The following is a 24,338-nucleotide window of genomic DNA, read 5'->3' on the forward strand; positions in this document are numbered from 1 at the left end:
AGAGTATGAATAAGGACTTAAAAAGAATGTTGGAACGAGTACAGAATGGCGGCGCCCATATGAAAAATGAAACGGTAAAGAACATTTTTATGATTAATCTATCTAGATTTACTAAATTTAGGGTTAGGGTTCGGTCTAAATATTATGTTGAAATATCCTGCAACTACCTTTCTCATTTGTGATGAAATCATTTTACCTAAAAACGAGATATTTCCTTCTTGAAGATTGATTGTTGGGGTTTTAAAGATTGAATTGAATTGAAATTGCGGAATTGTTGAACATCAATCATGTCAATCAATCAAATCAACAAACAAAACAAACAACAACGTTGAAAGTGAACTGAAGACAACAAGCGGTGAGACTGGGAGTGGGACTGGCTTGGTCTGCTTTGTCAGAGCATTTTCTTCCTCCAGAGTCCATGGTCAGAGATTTTCCTGGGCCAAATTTCATGGCTCCCCAGTTACCGCCAAATTCTGTGCTAATTGCCATTTATTCTCCCCTTACCGTAATCGCCCAATCATACAATGTTCTGCGCATGCTGTGTGACTTGAGCATATAGATGCAGTGTTGCCTTGTTGAAAAATGAAATATCCAGGTTTTTTTACACTGTGGAAATGTCATGGCCGAGTCGGAGTGGTTATATAAAACTTAGAGCACCGAACTCAAACTCTGGTGTTCCTGATCAACAGAGTCGTATTCAAGTTCACGTCGTGACACTTGCTTGTGTTGTGTCCTTAGGCTTAAGGCTTTTAAGCAAGACACTTAACCTTGCCTCGTCCTCCAGGTGGAACGTTAAGCCGTTGGTCCTGTTTGTTGTGTAACGCACGTTAATTTAATTAAAGAACTCAGTGCACTTAAATGTCAAAAAGAGAAGGGGTTCACCTGGTGTTCCTGGCTAGATTGGCAGCCAGCATATTGCGCAAGAGCAGAGATGCCAAGTTCAGAGGCCAGCTATGCGTGAGATTTTTCAACCACTTTTTTTTACTCGGATAACGGACTCACCGCCCGAGAAAAAAAATCTAGGTCAACTCGCGCGGGAAAAAAATAAAATAAGTTTTTTTCTTTTTTCATGGAATTATTTGTGGAGAAAAGTGTTTCAAAATGCATTAAAAACCTCTTCAGTATACTTAGAACTCAATCGAGGTACACAGGAGATGTTTCCGGTTAATGTGGAGGTACGATTGTGTCAGATTATTTCCCTCAAAAAGATAAATTTCTGGAAATGATGTCCAAAATTCTCCGCTCACGACGTCTGCCTTTAGAGTCTATGCTCATGGAACACATTCAACAAATTTGCTAAGAAATCGGGACAAACTTGTGCTCAATTCATATTTTGTGCTCAGCCGAATTGACGCATTGACGGCTGAATCTTCTGAGAGAGCAAAAAGCTTGCGCAATCTTCAAATTTGCGCTCTTTTTGCTTGCCCGCTCAGGTTGATAATTCTGAAAAACTGCGTGCAATCTGAAGATTTTTTTCCCGGTCTGGCCCAAATGCGTGAGAAAATGGTTGCGGTGCGTGAGACAGACCCTTAGAGCGTGAGTCTCACCTTGCAAACCATTACATATTGCTATGTAAAAGGAGTAGATCTGATAATTACCTGGCAGAAAATACTGAATGTTTAAGCGCTTTCTGCCACCCTTCGCGTTGATAAAGCGCTATATAAAAAATGTTTATTATTATTATTATTATTATTATTATTATTATTATTATTAGTATGTTTATTATTATTATAAATACAGTTGAGCTGCAGTATCATCAGTGAGGTGAAATGGCGCTTCGCTACAGCTGTTTGGTGAGGCCACTAAATCTGAATTCTTGCCATCAAAACCTGTGGAAGAAACTTGCGAGATGTTTGTACAGCAAAACTGGAAAGTGGGTAAGGACACCAAATATACATACACTGACATTTTTTAATGGGAGAAATTGTTTACGCCTTTGCCTTTAAAGGCACTGGACACTACTGTTAAATACTCAACAAAATTGTTAGCATTAAAACTTACCTGATAACGAGGAATATAGAGTTGTTGACAGTATAGTAAGAAACATTGTGAGAAACGGCTCTCTCTGAAGTGATGTACTTTTTGAGAAAGAGTTAATTTCTTACTCAATAATAAAAGACTTCAGCTGAAGCCTTCTCTTATTCATCTGAAAAGCACACAAAGTAATGCAACAAGTGTGTGTTTTTCTTTTGTTATTCTCTTGCAAATTCGATGACCAATTGAGAATACTGGTCTTTGACATTTTTCAATGTGTCCAGTGCTTTGAAGACCCCATAATATAATATTTTTCTTCCAGATTGCCTAGTAGCTAGAGGCAGTTTGAATCCTCTATTTTAGCAGTGGGCACTGCAACTGCAACAATCAAAAAGATGTTAAAGGCATAGTGTACCTTTGGTTTTTGGAACCATTCGATTAAATGTAGATGTACACAATAAAATTTTATTTCAAAAGGTTGTCACGTTTTTGAGATATCGGAGTAAATATAACCATGCAGGACGAATAATCCCTGATAGTACAGTAATACACAATCTGAGAAGCGTTCCGCAGAATGTTCTCAGATTCAAATTTGGGGCCATAAAACGGTTATCTTTTTAGATATAATAACCACATTACTTTCTAAGTGATAAGGAATTTCTATTTGGTTACACCCATACACAGGTGACAGACTTATCTGTAGACACCCGCCATGAGGTGGAGTCGTACTGGAAGGAACAGCTAGAACTCTACACTGCAAATCAGACTATAAATCAAGAGGTACAGCTTGTATTTTTCTCCCTTTTAAATACTTATGTACTTCCCTGAAAATGTCAAAGGAAACCAAATGGTGTTTGTAGTCCTTACAGATTTGTTAGGTTTGATGAAAGGGCAGAAAAAAGGAAAACAAAAGTTTTTTGGTGCATCTCGAGGTCAGTCTGCTCGAGGTACTTGGTGAAGACTTTCACGATTAGGCAGAAATAAACGCAACAGCTGGTATCGATTATTACATCCAAATTTTAGGGCAATATGTTTACAAGCTGAACATTGTGCATGATCTCAAAGGAATAACTCTGGGACAAGTTTCATGGCTCTGCTTACCGTAAGCAAGGATTCGGCACTTGCAGAAGCAAGGAATTCTTGATGGGTTTAGCGACTTTCGGCCTGTACGTGTGCGTACTCCACAATACGAGGCATTCTTCGCTCACATAGCTAGCGCAGAATTTGGCGGTAAGCAGAGCCATGAAATTGCGCCCTGGTGAACCTGTGTAATATGGTTTAAATAAATAAATAAACAGAAGGCATCATCAACCCAACTCCGACTGATGATTTCTCTCTCACCCTCCTTATGTTTCAGGACAAGAGACCCAAGTTTTATGTGCTTAATATGTTTCCCTACCCCTCTGGGAAACTCCATATGGGCCATGTACGAGTCTACACCATCAGTGACACCATTGCACACTACCATCGAATGAATGGCAAACAGGTAATAGCTCTCTCTTGAATTTTCTTTTTTTAACACAAACAAAGATAAAACATTTATTCTGGCCATCTGTCATGTGGGCAATAATAAATGACTGCGATCAGTAGCCAGAAGGCACTCCAAAGGATAATTGCTTTTAAAAATAATTGTTAGCATAAAATCTTACGTGGTAACAAGCAATGGAAAACTGTTGCTAGTATAAAACATTGTGAGTAAAGGCTCCCTCTGAAGTAACATAGTTTTTGAGTGAGAAGTAATTTCTCATTAAAATATTGGAATTGATTTTGTTTCTCAAATTCAAGCATCTGAAAGCACACAACTTGTGCGACAAGGGTGTTTTTTCTTCCATTATTCTCTCGCACTTTCGATGACCAATTGGGTTCAATTTTCACATGTTTGTTACTTTATGCATATGTTGAGATACACACATATGTTGAGAAGACTGATCTTTGACAATTACCGAAGGTGTCCAGTGCCTTAAAGTACTTTTATAAGATCATGTTTTTTGTTTTCCTGTTGGCCATAGGTGCTACACCCTATGGGTTGGGATTCCTTTGGTTTGCCAGCCGAGAATGCCGCTATTGAAAGAAAACTCAAACCAGACGACTGGACCTACAGGTATCTAAAAATAACCTGACTCGGATCGATTTCACAAAGAACTTAGAACTAGTCTTAGGAGTTATTAAAAACTTACGGGTAGTCCTAAGTGAGGACGAGTAACTCGTGCTAACTCGAGATAAGACTTAACTCTTGTGAAACCCACCCCTGCTTTTCCTTTCTAGCCAATTTTTGTTCTTCTCCTTTTTTATTTTACATTGACTTAAATAATAAGAAAAACAAATACATGTAGCAATCACTGATACAATGGGCAGTCAGGTTGGCATTGTGGTACCTTGCCTCGCCTTCCACCTAGCTAGCACCCTGTGGATTGGGTTTTCTTTTCCCGTCTGAAAAATAAATAAAACAAAATTTTGCAGAAGGACATCCAAAGCAATTTTTATGGTGAAATTATTGCCATCTTGTTTGCCTCATTGTCACCACAACTATTCTGTGTCTCTCATTTGACCCATCTGATTAATGGCTTGTGTTTTTCTTCTTAATTTGCTTTTGCAGTAACATTGCGTACATGAAACGGCAGCTGAAAGACCTGAGTATGTGCTTCAACTGGGATAGGGTAAGCAGACTTACTAAATGCGTTTTTGAACAGGAGACACATTTGTGTGTCTTGGCTGAGCAGACAAGTGCACTGGACTCCATCAAGCTTTGGTGTTTCTGATCAGTAGAGTGTGGGTTCAAGTCCCAGTCCTAACACTTGTGTCTGTAAGCAAGACATCATTGCTTCATCCGTCGGGCTTGTTAACAAAATGGAAGCTACAAGTTTAACAGGCCAGAAGAGTCCTCCTAGAAAAAAATAGTGCAGCTCTTGTACATCCTAAACCTTTACCCTGGGTTCGTCGCTGCTTCGTCCATGTCTCATTTTATATCAGTTGTTATTGGATCGTGGAAGTGTCGTGGCCGAACGGTTAAGAGCACCGAACTCTGGTGTTTCTGATCAGCAGAGTGTGGGTTCGAAGCCCCAGCTGTGACACTTGTGTCCTTAAGCAAGACACTTAGCCATTGCTTCGTCCTTCGGATGGGACGTAAAGCCGTTGGTCCCATTGTGTTGTGTAAACGCATGTAAAAGAACACACAGTGCACATATAGAAAAGAGAAGGGGTTCGCCACGGTGTTCCTGGCTGGATTGGCAGCATATTGCACCACAGCAACTTATAAACCATTAGATCTAATAATTCAAACTTCGTCCCACTCACCTTGCAGTAAAATACCTGTGGCACGTTATGAATACGGTTATTATTATAATTATTATTATTACTATTATTATCTTTTAGAAGTTGTTTATTATCTCATCTGGTCTATTGTTTTACCAGTCCAAGAGTACAGAAACACAGTGCCTTTTTATAAGCCCAAGTTCCCTTTTATTTCAGGAGGTATTTACATGCAGCTCAGACTACTACCATTGGACCCAGGACCTCTTTGTCAAACTGTACAAGGCAGGACTAGCGTATCAGAAAGAATCGTTTGTCAACTGGGATCCAGTCGACCACACGGTACTCGCTAAAGAACAGGTATGATTAGAAGAAAACTTTCTCGTGGTTTGGTTCGGATAGGGAGGGATGAGTTTGGTTGGTCTTTAGTTCAAGCAATCACCCGAGTCTGAGTTACATAGTCGGCAAAGCATCTTAATTGAAACATCACACCAACTTTTTTTAGACAATGACGAAATTACAGTTTTAGTTAAATGTGGGAGTAAAACCCATGTAGTGGAACCCACTCAGTCGAGTTGGGACTGAAAAACCCAATCCAAATGCAAGGCTCCGGTCCGAGTATATAACTGAGGTCCACAGAAGTGAAAGGCAGGGACAGAAACCACTGGGGCAAACCTAACTGCCCCTACTAAAATATGGCTATTTTGATCAAAGACACATTGGGTGCGTTCGATTAGCTTCCTCGGGTCAACCCCGATCTGCCCCCCGGTATGTTCGTATAGCTTTGACTTCTTTTCAGGGGCTCACCCGTGTCAGCCCCAAGTGCCCTGTTTGTGGAAAGGGTCTTTTGGGGCTGGCCCGAGGTGCATGACGACTCTCCACTTTCCCTTTCCTATTGGTGTCTTCATGAAGGTTGATGAGAATGGTTGCTCCTGGAGATCTGGCGCTGTGGTGGAACAGAAGCTCCTCAAACAATGGTTCCTGAAGATGACTCACTACTCAAAGGTATCAAATTATTCATTTATTACGAATATTAGTTCTAAGTTAAGACTTTTTTGTGAAATCAACTCTACAGCAGTTTACAGGTTGTATGGCTTCTTTCTTGCACCCAGAACAAAAATACTGACAAAATGGGGAGGAGATCAACATTATAGGGCTAGATAGATCAGTTGGTAGAGCGCCGGCATGAGGTCGGTGGTTCAAATCTCGCTCTTGTAATTTTGTCTTTGTTCAACCCCAAATCATTTAAAATTTATCCAGTCAGTTTTCCCTGTGGTTTATTAATTGATATTTGAAACATAAAGTTGCATCCCCTTAAGGTGATCCCCTTGCTGCCGCTTCCCAGGTTTTATCGTAATTTGGGTGTGGTCTCTAGTAATTTTTTCTTTGTTCAACCCCAAATCAGTAAACAATTTGATTTTTTTCTTGTCTCCAGTCTCTCTTCGATGGACTGGACTGAGTTACTTTACTGGCAACCCCAAATTCTTGTTGTTGTGGTCGGTCTTTGTTACACTTAAACCACTGTTCCTATGCATTCTTTAGTGTCTGTTCTTTATCTATCAATTAAATGTTGGTTTGTTTGTTTTGTTTGTTTGGAAACAATTTTAACCCCTTGTTGTCTTTCAGTCTCTCTTGGATGGACTGGCCGAGTTGCCTCACTGGTCGCACGGCGTGAAGAGCATGCAGGCCAACTGGATTGGGGACTGCAGTGGGTGTGCGTTCCATTTCACACTTCAGGTAAAAAGAATCTCTGTTCTTTAAGACATTTTGCTGTGCAAAGAGAGTATCAATTTAATTTAACGAAGAAGAAAATTGCAGAGTGGTGTCGAACAGTTTTTATTTTTCACAATGCTTCTCTTCCCCATTTATCTTTCGCTGGCTGCCTGGCAACTACCTAATTTCTGCATTTACACCATTAGGTTCTTTTGGTTGGTAAGCAGTTTGCAACGGCTAATTCTAGTTTCTCACCTTTTCATTCATCCACAGGTCGCAAGTACTGACATTGACCTTGAGCTTCCTGTCCACACCTCTTACCCTGAGCTCATCTACGGCGCCTCTCACATCATCCTGGCTCCGACTCATCTGCTTCTTAAGAAGAAGGAATTCCTCCAGTGTCTGTCCTCGGAGGTGCAGCAGAAGTTAAAGGAAATGGACTCCCAGCAGATTGGTAGGGACTAAGTTTTTATACTGCCCTCTATTGATTATAACTGCTTAGTTTCTATTCCAGTCCAAGATGGCTGATCAGTGAGGATAAACAAATCATGAAACAGATAAATCAGTCTTTCCAGTGTCTTGGTGGTTAAGCCTGAACACCACATTTTTGCGACGAGGATGGGATTTGACTTCCTTCTGGTTTGTCAGTGGCGGCAAAATGCCACAGGGACGAGCGGGCTGTGCAGGCATCAAATTAACCCACGGCACCCATAGCAACTGCCGTGGTGCCGTGTACTTTTGATTGACATTTTCCTCGTAGAAGTGCCCCTTAGAAGTGCTGAGAAAACTGTCAGCATTTTCACACGAATATCTAATTAATCAACAATGAGCACGCAGAAAGCGGGTACCGACCGCATACCTGGCCACAGCATTCTTGAACAGACAAACAACCCTTTAGAAATCTGAGAAACGATTCATGCATTAATTTTTTAATATTTTATTAATTTTCATCATGGGCCTTTCGAGATGAAAGCAATTTGCAGGATGCTCATTATGACAAGTTAATTTTCAGACAAAATTACACCATTTTATTTCAGGTTCGGTACCAAAGTATGACCCTATCTTGAAGGATTAATGAAGGATTGGGCATAACAAAAAGACAATTGTTATCAATAAAACTAAATATATTATTTACTCTTTTACCTAGATGTCAACCTCGGTGTGAAGGCCCTCCATCCCCTCAGCAAAAAGCTCATTCCAATCTTCACCTCCAGTCGGATCCCATTCCAAGAGAATGTGGAGTCCAGACTTGGTATCCCTTGCTCCTCCTGTGAAGAGGATCAGGAGTTTGCAGCACTGAATGGGATCTCATATGAGGTGGTGCTCGACCTGAAGAGTCAGGGAACTAGACTTATCAACTCTGACCAGGTAAAAGAAGAGACATGAGGCCATCCCATAGAAATAGAAACCGGAGAATGCTGAGTGTGTCGTTGTGCGTGTGGTTTTGTTGTGAGACCATTTTTGTGGATGCGCATACACCATTTTTTTTACGCATGTATGGCAAATTATTTTGCCATACAGTAAGCGTCACATTGACCAATGAAAACACGTAGAATGGTCTATGTGCGCTGCCATCTTGCCATTTTGCCATACACGCTTGTAACGCGATGATCATTTTGCCATACAGTTTGATTCGAGGTGTAAATAAAAAACTGTTGTTCATTTTGCATAGCAGCCGCAATTTGTGCGTGACACCTCTATACACTAGCTTGCACATTTCAGAACCTGAAATTCAATACAATTCAGTTCAATTTATTATTCACATCATGTTTAAAAACATAAAAAATTGCCTTCCAGTGTGCATCACTGATAAAAAAACACAGAATTTTAAGAAATAAATATAAACATAAACTACAGGTATAAAAATATTAACGGGACAAAACTACACAGAGACATAGATACTTGATATTTACAACCATCCAAAAAAAATACAGGGGAGATGAAAAAAAAATCTTAAAAATCACAAAAGAGGAACGATATATGGTATAAAAGCCATCCATTCTATGTTCATTGTTCAGGTTGAAATACATTTGGTATTTTTATATGAAGTTGATACAAACTCGTCATTGTGTAAAAAGAGACACTCACTGTCCCAGGAAATTGACACCATCCATATTTCTCTGCAGTTCACCGGGCTCGGAGTAGACGAGGCTAAAGACTCAATAATGCAACATGCAAGGGATCTGAATGTAGGAGGTCACATGACCAGCCCCAGACAGTTTGATTGGTTGATATCGAGGCAGCGTTACTGGGGAACTCCGATACCTATGATCAACTGCCCACAATGTAAGGTAAGGGGACCTAAAGGCGAAGTACACCCTTTTTTTTAACCGTTTGATTGTTTTAGTCCTGTATTTGGCCAAGTGGATAAGAACACCGAACCCAAGCTCTGTTCAGCAGAGTGTGGGTTTAAATCCTGGTCGTGACACTTGTGTCCCTGAGCAAGAAAGACACATATTCATCTCCACCCAGGGGTAAATGGGTACCTGTGAGGGCAGAGATGGTTCTTGTGATTGATATAGACAAAATGACAAAGCAATTTTGTTAAAGCATCTTGCTCAAGGACACAATTTTCATAACCAAGATTCGAACCCACACTCTGCTGATCAGAGACACCAGCGCTCGAGTCCGTTGTTCTTATCTGCTCGGCCACAAGACACGGCATAAGAGTCTCTCCCTTGGATTAAATATTAATTAGATAACAAGGCTAGATCACTTGTTGGTTCGAGTCCAACTCTAGTCAGTTTGTTTAACGATGAATCAAAATATTACTGTGATAAAACAGACAACATAACTTGCATGTTTGTAATTTTCTCATACAAATATATTTTACACTACACAGACCGTTCCAGTTCCAGAGGAAGATCTACCAGTAGTTCTACCCAAGCTAGATACCCTCACTGGAAAAGGAATGTCCCCACTGGTCGACGCCACAGACTGGATTAACGTTGAGTGCCCGCAGTGCGGTGGTTCGGCCACGAGGGAGACGGATACAATGGACACGTTCGTCGACTCCTCGTGGTACTTTTTGAGGTACACCGATCCGAGGAACACGGAGGCTGCGTTTGGGAGGAGCGTGGCAAACTGGTTGATGCCTGTGGATTTGTACATAGGAGGGAAAGAACATGGTATGGTAGTTAAGGTCTAAGTTCCATTTAGAGATAGTCATTACATGGTGTTACCGCAAACCTTTCCATATCGTATTTTCACCATGCAAAGTTCCGTTTCCTACTTAAGTTCCTTTTCATTTTGAATACCCTTCTCCAGTGCTTTTCAGAAATCTTCGCGAAATATCATCGCCTTTTGTTTTCATCGTTTGTGGAAGCTCCATTGCGTATAACTGCTTTTGTATGCCAACAAATGGCATCAAAAATTGCCATTTCGATGCATGTTGTCAACAGCATGAGGATGTTGCTAGTTTTTTCCAAAACCTTGAGGTTGTGGCTTAACTTGTTTATCTGCATTATCCTACAGCATTATCCATAGGGTGTCGTGGCCGAGTAGATAAGAGCACCGAATTCAAGCTCTGTTGATTCTGTTTAGCAGAGAGTGGGTTTGAATCCCAGTTGTGACACTTGTGTCCCTGAGCAAGACACTTAACAATAATTGCTTCTGTCCACCCAGGGGTAAATGGGTACCTGTCAGGGCAGAGATGGTTCTTGTGATTGATTTAGCCGAGTAGCCCATAATTGTTGCACATTGTTGATACTCCGCAAAGAGCTGAGATGGTTTTAGGAATGATTTAAGGCCCAATGACCAGGGGTAATACATGTAATTTGTAGCTTTTTGAGGCAACCTTCGGGTGTGAAAAAAGCGCTATATAAAAACTTATTTTTATTATTATTATTACAGCAATTATGCATCTTCTGTACGCCCGCTTCATCAATCACTTCCTTCATGACCAGGGTCTCGTGGCACACAAGGAGCCCTTCACACATCTACTCACCCAGGGTTTAGTCATGGGACAGAGCTACCGAGTAGCTTCCACTGGACAGTATATCAGGCCAGATGAAGTGGACTTCAATGGTGAGGCAGAGTGGTTTTTCTCACACTCTGTTCCAAAATAACAGCCAGCCTTTTTTACACAGGCATGCAAATGTTCAGCTGATCAGCTGGTTTCCTTTTTTTTTTCTTTTCCAGAAGACGATCAGAGGATACTGATCGGAATGACGAGTTGGAACCAAGGGTTCTTTTCAGAACCAACCCAACTCATTTAGTGATTACAACAAGTATTTAGCTGATTTCCTCTTTTATTTCTTCAAAAAAGTGCCATTGAAAAAGATAAAAAAATGCACAAAAAGTTAAGTTTGATGGGCCATTTCCTTTTTTTTTTTTGCAATGAGAAAAATGCTTGTCTGTTTACACTATGATCCCTCTACCCCAAGTCTGCCACCGGTCGGCAACGAAAAATGTTCATACCCCGAGTATTAGCCACCCTTGCTCTGGAGTAGGCAGAACCCTGTGGAATAGTGACACAGAGTAAAGGTGCGCAGGGGTAACTGGGGGGGGGGCCTTGGCTGCAAAAAGAATTGAGGAAGAAAAAAAGGGAAGAACAAGAATGAGTCCTTCTATCAAACATCTTCAGGTTTTAGCCAAGACTCATTGAATTTAACGGTTTTGCTCTCTTGGGTTTGACTCACAGTGTATTGTGTACGCCTTTCTTTTAGGTAAGGAGCCAGTGCAACAGGGTACGGGTGAGAAACTGATTGTGAAATGGGAGAAGATGAGTAAATCGAAGCATAACGGCGTGGATCCAGAGGAGACAGTCAAACAGTACGGGATAGATACTGTCAGACTATTCATCTTGAGTGGTATACCCCCGGAGCATGATATGCCATGGAACATAGAAAGTAAATAATCATTCGAGAATCTCTTGTCGATGTCCTCTTGGATGTTTTCTAATGTCCGTTTGTCACTTTGTTGGTTGACCATATGGGCGCTTGCCCTCAACCTGTGAGTGATGGAGCAGTAGTCACAGTTGAACAAATTCAGAAATTGCCTTAAAGGCAGTGGACACTATTGGTAATTACTCAAAATAATTATTGGCATAAAACTCTACTTGGTAATGAGTAATGGGAAGAGGTCGACAGTATAAAACATTGTGAGAAACGGCTCCCTTTGAAGTGACACAGTTTACAAGAAAGAAGTAATTTTCCACGAACTTGATTTTGAGACTTGAGTATAGAACTTGAGGTCACGAAATCAAGCATCTGAAAGCACACAACTTCGTGTGACAAGGGTGTTTTTTCTTTCATAGTTATCTCGCAACTCCAACGGCCAATAGAGCTCAAACTTTCACAGGTTTGTTATTTTATGCATATGTTGAGATGCACCAAGTGAGAAGATGGTCTTTGACTATTACCAATAGTGTCCAGTGTCTTTAAAAGTCATAAAAAAATTTAGTGGCGTATTTTATTTCAAATATAACTTGTTGTTTTCTTTATTTCTATAAGCACATAGGGGCTTAACAGATAAGAGTCATGGAAACACGGTTTCTCATTATATTAAGTTCCATCTTCAGCCACTTTTTATTCTTCATTCTCCCTCATTTGTCCCACGTAGCCGTCTCTGGAATAATTCGCTGGAAGAACAGACTATGGTCCCTGGTGTCACGGTTCATCGAGCTGAGAAACAAGAAGGACGAGGGGAAGAAACTGACGGACAAGAAGATGGCTGACTATGAGACTAAGCTGAAGAAACTCAGAAAGACAGCCATTCAAGATGTAAGTGTTTTATTCATTTTTATTTCATTTCAGAAACACTTATTCCACATAAATAAGCACTTTAGGTCACAAAACAATTGTTGCATGGAAACTACTAAGTGGAGGCATTACACAAGAAGCCGAAGCTTATAATTGGAATGCCTTAAAACACAACAACAAAATTGAGTGTAAAACAGGAAGACAAAATTCAAAACAAGAAAACACAACAAAACAATACAGCCATTTAAAGATGTAAGTGACTATAGGGGATCCACTCTGCAAGTCGGGTCAGTTTCAGTTTGCCAATTTGATCTGTTCTGTACTGAGGAATTGACTCATCTCAATTATGGTGTGTCATAGCCGAGCCGATTAAAACATCGGACTCAAAATCTTGCGTTTTTGATCAGTAGAGTGTATGTTTGAATCCCGGTCGTGACACTTGTGTCCTTTGGATGGGACGTAAAGCCGTGGGTCCTGTGTGTTGCCTAGTGCTCTTGTAGAATCCAGTGCATTTATCGTAATGAGAAGGGTTTTTCCCCAGTGTTCATGGATTGAGGTTCACGGAATATTGGGCCACAGCACCTAGTAAACCATTCATGGTGCTTTAAACTTTAACTTCAAAAACGTAGCTCCATATACCTTGCTGGAAAAAATCCTTAAAGGAACACGTTGCCTTGGATCGGACGAGTTGGTCTATGAAAAGCGTTTGAAACTGTTGTTATAAAATCGATATGGCTAGAAAGATGTTGTAAAAGTAGAATACAATGATCTACACAAATATGCCTCGAAATTGCGTGGTTTTCATTTTACCTCGTCAACAAACACGGTCGGCTATTTATGGGAGTCAAAAATATTACTCCCTTAAATGGCCGACCTTGTAAGTTCGCGACGTAAAATGAAAACCGTGCAATTTTGAGTGATACTTGTGTGGATCAGTATATTCTACTTTTAAAAGATCTTTCTTACCATATGCATTTCATAACAAACGGTTTCAAACGCTTTTCATAGACCTACTCGCCCGATCCAAGGCAACGTGTTCCTTTAAGTGCTATGAGATGCCCTGTGGGTGTGATAATGCTCTATATAAGAACTATGTATTATTAGTACTATTAATTATTTCCCGACTTCATTATAACAGGTCACAGAGCAGTTTACCTCAGACTACATGCTAAGCGTTGCAATCACACGTCTGATGACGTTAACCAGCGCACTACGTAACTATCCAGACGACGTCGTACGTGACAGCCCGGCGTACGAGAAGGCTCTGTGTGCTTTGTGCATCATGACTGCCCCGGCCGCACCGCTTATTACATCAGAGCTTTGGAGAGGGATCGCTGGGGTGCCTTATCACATCTCAGACCATCAATGGGTGGGTAGACATTTTCATTTGGGTGGTAGGGGAACAATGGACCGTTCCGGCTTTCCACTAAGCTCCGCCCACCGCGCACGTGAGCAAGACATGACATTCTGCATGATTCTGCCGCGCGTGCCAAATATATGCGCACGCATGACCGAGATGGGTGAACGCGCACAGTTTGATTGACATGGCCGGATCGGTCCATATTTGACGAGGCTCTACAAAAATCCGTTGCTTGTCGCACAACTCACTTTTCCAGTGGAGAACTGTTGAGTGATGTGAGGGTGAAAAAAAAAGATTACATTTTCATTTTTTGTATGTTCTTTTATGCTTCTTTAGGGTCTTATTTTTTCAAATTTTCTGAAGTAAAATCTTTGTTTATTATTGGTAAAGGTGAATAAAAACATGTTCTTTTTTACATCAATAGTTGATGTTTTTATTAAACGGGTTGTTACCCCAGTATGGGTTGTTTTTCAGACTATGTCATAATCTATTTTTCAAAAGGTCATAACTTTTGAACCAAACATCACACAAGTGTGTAAGATATGTCAGAACGAAGCTTGTTGTATGATCTTTCAATACAATTGCCACTTTCCAGGATTGTGATGTTCTACTGCAGTCATGGCCAACAGAAGCAGCGGAAATAACGGATCAAGCGGCAGATATTAACATTCTTATGAAGGTATGCACCCATTGAACTTTGTAGATAAATAGCATAAACAGTTCTGTAAATGAATTTCAACACTGCACTGTTAAAGGGTTTTGATACCTTTAGTAGATCAAGTTTTTGGCAATGCCATGAATCCCTACTCACTGTGAATAAAATTGTATATTATGTAATATAATTTACCTGTAGAAGTTGAGCTTCATTATTTGACAAGTTTTTGAGACATAAAATGAAAATCACAGAGCAATGTGTTAGGAGAAACGGGTAAATCCATTGTGAATGCTAAAATAATTTTGGTCTCACTGAGACCAAAATTACTTTGGTGAAATTGTTGAACTCTTTTCTCAAAACCTACAGCACCTCAGCAAGTAATATTTTAAGGGAATCTTTGGACCATAGCTATTTTTAAGCCATGTAAGTTTTATTAGAACAGTGAAATCTTGTGTGTTTTTTTTTTTTTTTTTTGTGTCGTACAAAAAGTACCCAAAGTGATAAATAAATTGCACTACTGTAGAGTATTTTGTTAATAGATTGTTTTTTTATTTTTATTACAGGTAAATAACCAGACAAAAGGCAGAGTCCAGGTTCCAGCTCATCTACTGCACGATGAAAAGGAAGTACAGAGGCTGTTACTAGACAGTGACCTAGGTCAGGAGGTCATAGGTCAAAGAAGCATTAAAAGGGTCGTGTTTGTGTCCAAAGTACCACTTGTGAACTTTATACTGGATGATCCCAGTTGATGTGGAACTGTTTAACAATTTTTTAACAAAAGTTTAATGAAGCAATTCACACCAGTTTTTTGTATTGAAATAAGAGGGACTCCAAAGTCAAATTCAGTTTTGTGAGTCACTTTTTGTCCAAAAGATATAGTCCTTATGGAAATAATTACAAAATTACAGGTGTCTTCTCAACGCTACAACGTTGGGAAATGCCAATGTTTTGGATACTTTCAAGGACATTTTTTGTCAAAATCCAAGTGCTTATTTATGGGGAAAATTATACAGAAAGATCATAAGGTCACATGTAAAGGTTTCAGCCGAAAATAGTGTCTGTCTGTTGAAAAAAAAGCAACAAACTAGCTGTTGTATGGTATTTTCACAAGAAACTTCAAATCCATCAATGTTTAGCGAGGTGACAGCGTGTAACAACCACATCTCTTGTTGCAGCATACGAAAGCCAAAACATCCCCTTGGAAATCCTAGAAATGATTCATATAATCAAATGTTTTGCGACTTATCCAAACCATATTACATTGAAAGGGAATTCTCTTTTAAAGGCACTGGACGCTATTGGTAATTACTCAAAATAATTGTTAGCATAAAACCTTACTTTATCACAAGCAATGGAGATCTGTTGATAGTAGAAAACATTGTGAGAAACCGCTCTGAAGTAATGTAGTTTTTTCGAGAAAGAAATAATTTTCCACTTTTAGTATTTGAATTTGATTTCGAGACCTCAGAATTAGACTTTGAGGTCCCGAAATCAAGCATCTGAACGCACACAACTTCGTGTGACAAGGGTTTTTTTCTTCCATTATTATCTCGCAACTTTGATGACCAATGGAGTTCAAATTTTCACAGGTTTGTTATTTTATGCATATGTTGAGATACACCAAGTGAGAAGACTGGTCTTGACAATTACCAAACGTGTCCAGTGTCTTTAAAGTAATTTAAACTACCAACAGCTGCAGTTCTTCTCACCACTATTGAGTTTTTATAGACGATATTATTTTTTTTAACTTTCAATGTATAACCCTACCTTTAACGTTGCTATTGTGTTTCATATTAAAAAGAACTCTCAAAGTGAAATGAAGTAATAAATAAATAAAAATAAATATAAGGATTTATTTATTTTCTTCACTGTAGCTACCAAACCATGTCTAATTTCCTGAGCTGTCAAGCTTGCTATGTTTGTCTGGTTTCCCTGTTCACACAGTAACTTTTTTTCTTCTGACATCTCATTTCATAATAATTTAACAGACTTTCCAACCTCAGTTTAGGTTATAAAACTGGGTTGAGATGGTTGAGAAACTATCGCCCAATTTCATGAAGTTGTTGAACACAAAACTGCTTAGAGAAGGAAAATCGTGCTTCACAGAAACAGGTCACCAGCCAAAATACTATGTAATGTAAACAGTTTGTGACTGGCTCCCTGTTTTGCAGACAGGTATGATATTCATCCTACTTCCGATTTCCGATTTTTCTGTTATTCGGCTCTTGGAAAAGTCTGGTAAAATTGTGATTAAATAGCACGAGATGTTTAATTAAAGCTTACATCATGTTAACATGTGGGTTTGAACTATACACATGGTACCTAGGGTGTTAGTACCTAGTGTGACCTCAAGGAAAATTACAAAATATTTAAACAAATTATCAACGTGTTATTAGCCAAAGAAATACCATTAACTCAATAATCAGGCCTCATCTTTGCACTATGGCAGCCAAAACAAGTTTGCGAGAATGTAAATGTGGAAAAACTCCCACACCCCAACCCCAAATTTGATAAACCATACCCTATCTTGTTGGGCTGTAGATGCCTTTAATTACGCCGTGCATGTACAGGTGTACGTAGCATCATAGAGCAGGACTGGTCCTATAATAGAGCAAGAGTGAGCATCTGCCATCCCAATATACGCGGCCGTGAAACCGTTCCCTGCGTTTTGCCCAGGGACCAAACAAATAATGTCATTCCTGTATTTTTCATTATCTGCGGTAATAAACCAAAATGGACGCCACCAAAACAAGTTTGGCTTTTCAGCCCATTGTTGTGCCTGTGACAGGCTGCAATTTGTGATTTGTTTTATGTTCCATTGTGTGTCTGGAATGGAAATAAGCACTGGAGACACTTTGGTCTTTACTCAAAATATTTGGTACTGCATGGTAGCATAAAAAAACTTGTCAACGAGCAATGAAGAGCTGTTTGGAAGTATAAAACAATGGAGATACGGTTCCCTCTGAAGTAAAATGGTTTTTGAGAAAGAGGTAATTTCTCACTGAAGCCTTTTAGTATGCATCTGAAGGTACACAAATGTGTGCATCAAGGGTGTTTTTTCTTTCATTATTCTCTCGCAACTTCGATGACCAATCGATTCCAAATTTCAAATAATGCGAGCCGTGACCCGCCAAGTCAAATTGTTGTCACATGTCACTGGGAAGGGGAGTAGCAAAGGTGATTTTAAATGGGGTTAAGTTCATGGTTATCACTCATGTAGCATGAATATTGAACCTGACTTGTGTGTTGTGCATTATTGTGATTGCTGTTTTTTAACCCAAAGTCTACACTTAACTCTGTCACAGTAAGTTGCGTTTGAACCGGTAGTGATTGTACACTGTAAATCGCATAATTTAGTTCAACATGGGTAGCCTGTATTTTGGTTATGGCAGTAACATGCTGAGCGAGAGACTTCTAGTGAACGGCATTTCGTCAACGTTCGTTACGGTGGCCAAGTTAAATGTAAGTTTGTGATGGGATATTGTAGCCCCCTTCTTTTCCTTTTTTTTGTTTTTGAAAGTGTTAAAGCCATTGGACCCTTTCGGTAAACACAACTTTTCGGTGTACCACAACTTCTATATCAAATAACAAACCTGTGGAAATTTAGGCTCAATCGGTCATCGGAGTCGGGAGAAAACAACGGAAAAACCCACCCTTGTTTCCGCGCGTTAGGCCGTGTCATGACATGTGTTTAAAATAAATCCGTAATTCTCGTTAACGAGAATTTCTATTGTTTTGCTGTTTTCTCAAAAAGTAAAGCATTTCATGGAATAATATTTCAAGAGAAGTCTTTCACCATTGCCTTCTGTAAACCCTGTAAGTTATTTGTAAATCTGTGAACTTTTATTTTTTTTTCTGAACCGAAAGGGTCCAATGGCTTTAACCGACAGAAAATACGCGGTTTTCCCTTGGCCATGCTGACCTATTTTTGGAAAGGCGGTTTTGCCTTTGGTAAAGGTTCAAGTAGTTTGCATTTTGACTCATAGGCCTATACCTGACCCGGTAAGTTAACTAAGCTCCGGCCTGAATGTTGCCAAGAGGATTAAAGAAGTTGACTTGCCGTTTAAAGGCCACTGGACACTATTGGTAATTGTCAAAGACCATGTCTTCTCAGTTGGTGTATCTCAATATATGCATAAAATAACAAACCTGTGAAAATTTTAGCTCAATTGGTCGTCGAAGTTGCGAGATAATAATGAAAGAAAAAAACACCCTTGTCACACGAAGCTGTGAGCTTTCATGTGCTTGATTTCGATACCTCAAACTCTAATTCTGAGGTCTCGAAATCAAATATATGTGGAAAATTACTTCTTTCTCGAAAACTATGTTACTTCAGAGGGAGCCGTTTCTCACAATGTGTTATACTATCAACAGCTCCCCATTACCCGTTACCAAGGTTTTATGCTAATAATTATTTCGAGTAATAACAAAGTGTCCAGTGCCGTTAATGGTTAAAATTGTATGCTTTTTTGTGGCATACTCTGACCGTAGTAAACAACGTAGAACTAAATTGGATAACAAACAAACTGCCAGGGAGTTGTTAACGGTGAGATCCGCTCCGACGAGAGTGGGCGATTTTTTTTTTTTTTTTTTTTTTTGGAGGGGGGGCTTGTTTATGTTCCGATACCCTATAATCTCATAAAGTTAACACAATACGATAACCTAAAAATTCTGCATCTACAAAATTGTAATAAATTCACCAAATTCGAAACTATGTTATTGTGTAGTTTTTCCCGACTTTCTGATCTTTTGTCAAAAATGTAACCTCCATTCTAACTGCATTTTTAACTGTGCGCAAAAATTTATGAGTGAGTTCGTAGTATTCAAAGATTGTAAGAAAAAGAGTTACTCTGACTACTAATGTTTGTACAATGTGTTTGTCACGATACATCAAGACATTAAGTCACGATACGTCGAGACAGTCACGATACATCGAGACATGCAGCAGTCAATGATCCTCGAACATCCACAGAACAGAGAGTCACCCAGAGTCCGGACTCGTCATGCTGTTTTCTCAGTCAAATGGAAAATGAGACAAAAAGTATCATTTCTCGTCTTCGTGATATCTCCTTCATCAGCAGCCGCATCATGACGAGTTGTGTTGTTGGGCTGGCACAACGCACATTCCCTCCACCTTGCTCCAGCAGATTGAAGGAACAATGTCAGGGTGTGATTTGGCGAGCCTTCCCGCATGACACGACTTACTGAGATCCAAGGCGACCGTCATCACCGGTGTATAGGCAGAATAGTGGGGTGTTGGTGGTGACGGGTACAGGGAGCTTACAGACTGCGTAGTTTTCCCTGTTGCAAGGTTTATCGTCCCATTTGCCGCCACGGTCACCCCACATTGATACACAGTGCGAATCAGAGGAGGCATCTGGTTGGTTGGCCGCCCAGTTCTCGTAAGAGCCGCTCGCATCACTACGACGTGCATCATACAAATTTCCCTTCGGGTTGATGACACCAATCCAGAGATCCGGTCCAGTTGTGGTATCCTGAATCTTTTGCAGAAAGAATTCCCAAATAAACTCATGTTCGGATTGTGAGTTTGGGATACCAAGCGTTGCTCCATACTTGGGACAAAAACTCGTTGCGTTGTTCCAAGTCATCTTCTCCGTTATGAAGTAACATGACGCTCCGTCTTTGCGCCAATTGGGAGGGCAGTTTCCACGCTGGCAGTTCTTTTGCTGGCAGATATCTGCCAGTATACTTCCACAACCGAGACCCAGAAGCAGGCTTGAAACTTTAAAGATATTCATTTTTTTGGTTCAGTAAAGTAAACTTGGTTAGATGTCTAAAGGCAAAGGAGCGAGGTTCCGTGAAGTCTCAGTTAAAATTATACAGACACTCCAAAATGGCTTCCGTTGTCAATTCCTCCCTGGTTCACTTCCACGATAACAATGACGCCACACTGGCGAGCAGAGCCTCTTAATTGCGATCTGTTTCGCTTGAGTTGATGTTTTTTAACGCTTAGGTTTATAGAAATTTTGTGTTTTCTTTAATGGTTACCAAAGTAACACTAATTCACCGTACGAACGCGGTCACGTTTCTGTTATTACAGCTATTAAATAATAATTGCTATCATTATCAACGAAACGGCCTTTCTGTTAAATTAGTCCTACAATGAACAAAAGCGCCAGCGACGGAACTTCCTGCGTCAACCCAGATAATGAATTAGTCAACTGAAACCAAAGTGATATTAATATCTTACTGACCGCCATGGGTATGTCGACACGCCGTAATAGTTTGCCAAGAGGATGTAAAGACACTAAAGAAATTGACTAACCGTTTAGTGGTTTAAAATTTTAGTTTTGGATGAGATAGTCCTCACGTTTTGTGGCACACCTCTACACACTGTGTTTTATGTATTATAAAAACGCTGCGACTAGCTGCGATACCATCTTGTGGGTGGTGGGCACGCCAACTACATGTATTTTGCACTACTACTCTGCAAGGTTTTCTGCTTTAGTCTATAAGTGGTACCCACAAATGATTTCATATTTTGTGTATAATATAATATGATTTATAGAAATTTTTATATTTCTTTAATTGCTACCAAAGTAACACTAATTCACCGTACGAACGCGGTCGTCACGTTTCTATTACAGGTTTTCTCGGTCAATTTCGGCAAATGAGCAGCCAAATTAACCACCAAGCTATTCTATTTCGCGCGAAATCGAATGCTACTGAAAAGGGTCATTCGATTTCGTTTTATGATTAGTCAAATGTAATGTTGCGTCATTCGATTTAACAAAATAATAATTCAATTTAACAATTCATCAAAGCAGCATTCAAATTCGCAACGCTTCTTGAGGCGTTTGTGCCACGAAAAAGAATGACGATACGCTAAATTGAACAGAGTGCTAAAGGAATTTGAATCGACTTATTAACGAAATTGAATGGCCGAATCCTGAATTTGAAACGCAGTAACAACTGGAGAGGCAAAACAGCTTTAACTCGAACGCATGAAAATGAAATTGGCTGCTCATTTTCTGAATTTGACCGAGAAAACTTATATTACAACTATTGAATAATTGCTATCAATTGATACCTCACCATGCAATGCCTCAAATCCCGGTCCCATGTACCTCATTATATTACCACTTTACTGTCAATCTACTACTCTTTCTGCTTTTCGTAAAGTCCTTAAGACTCACCTTTTTCCAAGTTAATTTCTTTCTAGTGCGCTATGATCTAGATGGAATTGCGCCTTTAAAATTTTAATTGTTGTTGTTGTTATTGCTTATTGTCCTCTGCAAAAACAAAGTGATGAAGAAGGATTTTTACATACAAAAAAAACCAATTGTTTGTTTTAGAACTACAAGCTCCGTTTTGCCGACAATCCTCATTGGCCAACAGACGCATTATGGAAGGGAGCTACGGCAACTATCGACCAATCACAGGGCGACACTGTGTGGCGTTTTCGTTGACAATAATTCTGACTGAAAACGTGTCTTGTTGTTACTTAATAGACCATAGTCTATGGTTTTAGACCCACCCAATTTAGGCGCAATTCTAACTTCTTCATTGAAACTTTGAACGGCCCACAAGAATCTCGCTGCATAAGAAGACGATAGGGGGCGCTGTGTAATCGAACAGGTGTGTACGTCCGTCCCCGTGCGTAAAAATAAATTCTATAGGCCTCTCCAAAGATATAGTATCGTTGGCCTCTCGCTCAGCATCATCAATAAGAAGAATGTCTTTTCTTTACTTTGCCTACGGAAGCAATCTTCTCCGAGAAAGGCTAGTGAGGGCCAACCCTTCTGCAAAGTTTGTAGCCGTTGCTAAATTGATGGTAAGTATTATCATATGCGGTAACCCTTCTTCTCAGTCAGGTAAGAACAAAATTCTGTGGTTTTGTGCGTCGACAGGACTTTATCGATGAGGCCGGGTCTTGGGGGAGGGGGGGGGGCATTGCTCCAAAGGAAAAGGGGGGGGGGTGGGCGGGTAATGGGCTTTTCGTTTGTCAGTGGTGTGGGGGGGGGGGGGGGGGTCATGCTTTATTTTTGGAAGGGGGACGCTTGGTTCTGGGTAAACAATGAGGACATCCATACCAGCTGTGCCCACCCTACTCCTAGAAATATGAGGTTTCGTTCCGCTATCGTGTCCTAGTTCTAGGAGTATGCCCACCTATTTACGAACTAATTATCTTTATACGCTGCCAACGCTCCTCTGCGCGACTTTACGCAGTAATTAAGCAGGTTTCATTCTGCTATTAGTATTAGTAGAGGATCGAACCTTGTAGTTCTAGGTAGTATGAGTAGGGTACGTCAAACTCCTAGATTCAACTCTATGATGAATTTTTCCTTGGAATGCTACAGCAGCTCTTCTATGGCAATTTATGTCTTCAAATGTGATTTGTTTGTGTATTTTCGTTTGACAATAGAACTATAAGCTGCATTTTTGTGGCAGACAGAACTGGACTTCGTCTAGCTCAAGATGGAAAGGGGGTGTCGGCAGCATCGCAGAGTCAGCCGGAGATTGCGTCTGGGGTGTAGTGTGGAAACTTCATGAAAGTGACCTGGATAGTCTAGATGAGTTAGTATTTTATAAAATGATGCTTTTGGTCCCAACTTACGAATCATTCCAACTATAGTTTGGCCAGTCCTAGCCCTGGCGGCCTTTCACTTTCGTATTGTATACACTTTTGTATTGTATAATTACAGTGTACAGCACAGAGGAAGAATCCAATTGTAGGGCTAGTCCAATCTTGAGTGTTTACAAACGACCGATCCAGTAGGCTCCGCCCACAACGCACGCGTGTGCAAGAACACGTGAGCCTCTCCAATGCCTTTCTATACAACTCTGCCTTGCGCGCCAAGCATACGCGCACGCATGGCAGACTTGATGTGTCGGACCTTCGTTGAGTTGTGATTGGTCAATACGCAATGGGGCGGAGCTTAATGGATCGATCTAATGGGATGGCTGAACTATAGCTGGGACTGCCTGGTGAAATAAATGGCTGTTTAAACACTCGTCGCTACCCTTTTATTCCCTTACTTATTGTTGTTATTTACAGTCAAGAGGGTGTGCATCTAGACATCTACCGCCGATTGGAATCTCTCAAGGTCACCTCCTTCCAAGATGAAAAGATGATGGACTGCGTCAGTTACCAGATGATCGATCCCGTTGACATGACCCCCTCGCCCCATTACATCAGAGTCATACAGGCAGGCGCCAAACAGAATAACATACCTACAGATTATCTGAGATTCCTGGATTGCATCGAACACAATGGTTACAGCGGACAGGTGAAGATATATGATGAAGTTATGAAAGATGTTAAGCTTTGAAGGTACAGGTAAATGTAGTTTTTAAAAATGAAGGATTCTGAAAAGTGAAAGCCATGTTTGAAGTGAGCGGCTGCTACTGCTGTGGTTAGTAGGATTTGAAACGATTGAAGTATACTTAAAGGGTGGCTGCAGTGTTTACGATTAAACATGACTTTTTAAACCTTAAAATATTGTTATTTATTTTTTATTTAATGTGCAAGTATTTTAAAAGTGGTTTTCAAGAGATTAGGGGAACCCACCCCGCCCCTAAAAGGGAGCCTTCATGTGACATCATGTCGGGAACCCGAGCCGTCTGCCCCCCTGGCTGTGTGCATATAGAGGCGTGTGCACTGTGTGGCCTGGTACCTAGGCGCGTGTAGTTAGGGACCAGACTCTTTTTGCCGACGATGTTT

The 24,338-nt window shown here is 40.3% G+C and overlaps 3 protein-coding genes across 4 annotated transcripts; 2 read left to right on the plus strand and 1 right to left on the minus strand.

Moving 5' to 3' along the window:
* Positions 1–35: 35 nt before the first annotated feature.
* LOC117289682 (probable leucine--tRNA ligase, mitochondrial) lies at positions 36–15,966 on the plus strand. Of its 2 annotated transcripts, none has more exons than XM_033770914.1 (19): positions 36–74; positions 1,741–1,877; positions 2,659–2,754; positions 3,332–3,460; positions 3,984–4,075; positions 4,571–4,631; positions 5,443–5,583; positions 6,136–6,228; positions 6,850–6,960; positions 7,210–7,390; positions 8,084–8,304; positions 9,063–9,227; positions 9,779–10,064; positions 10,789–10,962; positions 11,604–11,786; positions 12,499–12,659; positions 13,777–14,007; positions 14,594–14,677; positions 15,217–15,966. In XM_033770914.1, the coding sequence occupies exons 2-19, from the start codon at positions 1,770–1,772 to the stop codon at positions 15,400–15,402; spliced, it is 2,703 nt and encodes a 900-aa protein (XP_033626805.1). In that variant the 5' UTR covers positions 36–74; positions 1,741–1,769; the 3' UTR covers positions 15,403–15,966. The 2 variants fall into 2 exon arrangements, with proteins under 2 accessions (XP_033626805.1, XP_033626806.1); XM_033770915.1 differs by lacking the exon at positions 36–74 and adding an exon at positions 362–421.
* Positions 15,967–19,854: 3,888 nt separating this feature from the next.
* Positions 19,855–20,412, minus strand: LOC117288855 (lithostathine-1-like). The gene has a single exon (XM_033769708.1). The coding sequence runs from the start codon at positions 20,410–20,412 to the stop codon at positions 19,855–19,857; it is 558 nt and encodes a 185-aa protein (XP_033625599.1).
* Positions 20,413–22,307: 1,895 nt separating this feature from the next.
* On the plus strand, positions 22,308–24,077 carry LOC117289602 (gamma-glutamylcyclotransferase-like). The gene is made up of 3 exons (XM_033770801.1): positions 22,308–22,448; positions 23,040–23,191; positions 23,673–24,077. The coding sequence occupies exons 1-3, from the start codon at positions 22,350–22,352 to the stop codon at positions 23,944–23,946; spliced, it is 525 nt and encodes a 174-aa protein (XP_033626692.1). The 5' UTR covers positions 22,308–22,349; the 3' UTR covers positions 23,947–24,077.
* Positions 24,078–24,338: the final 261 nt, after the last annotated feature.

The sequence above is a fragment of the Asterias rubens genome, chromosome 4 (genome assembly GCF_902459465.1).
Source record: "Asterias rubens chromosome 4, eAstRub1.3, whole genome shotgun sequence".
Lineage (NCBI taxonomy): Eukaryota > Metazoa > Echinodermata > Asteroidea > Forcipulatida > Asteriidae > Asterias > Asterias rubens.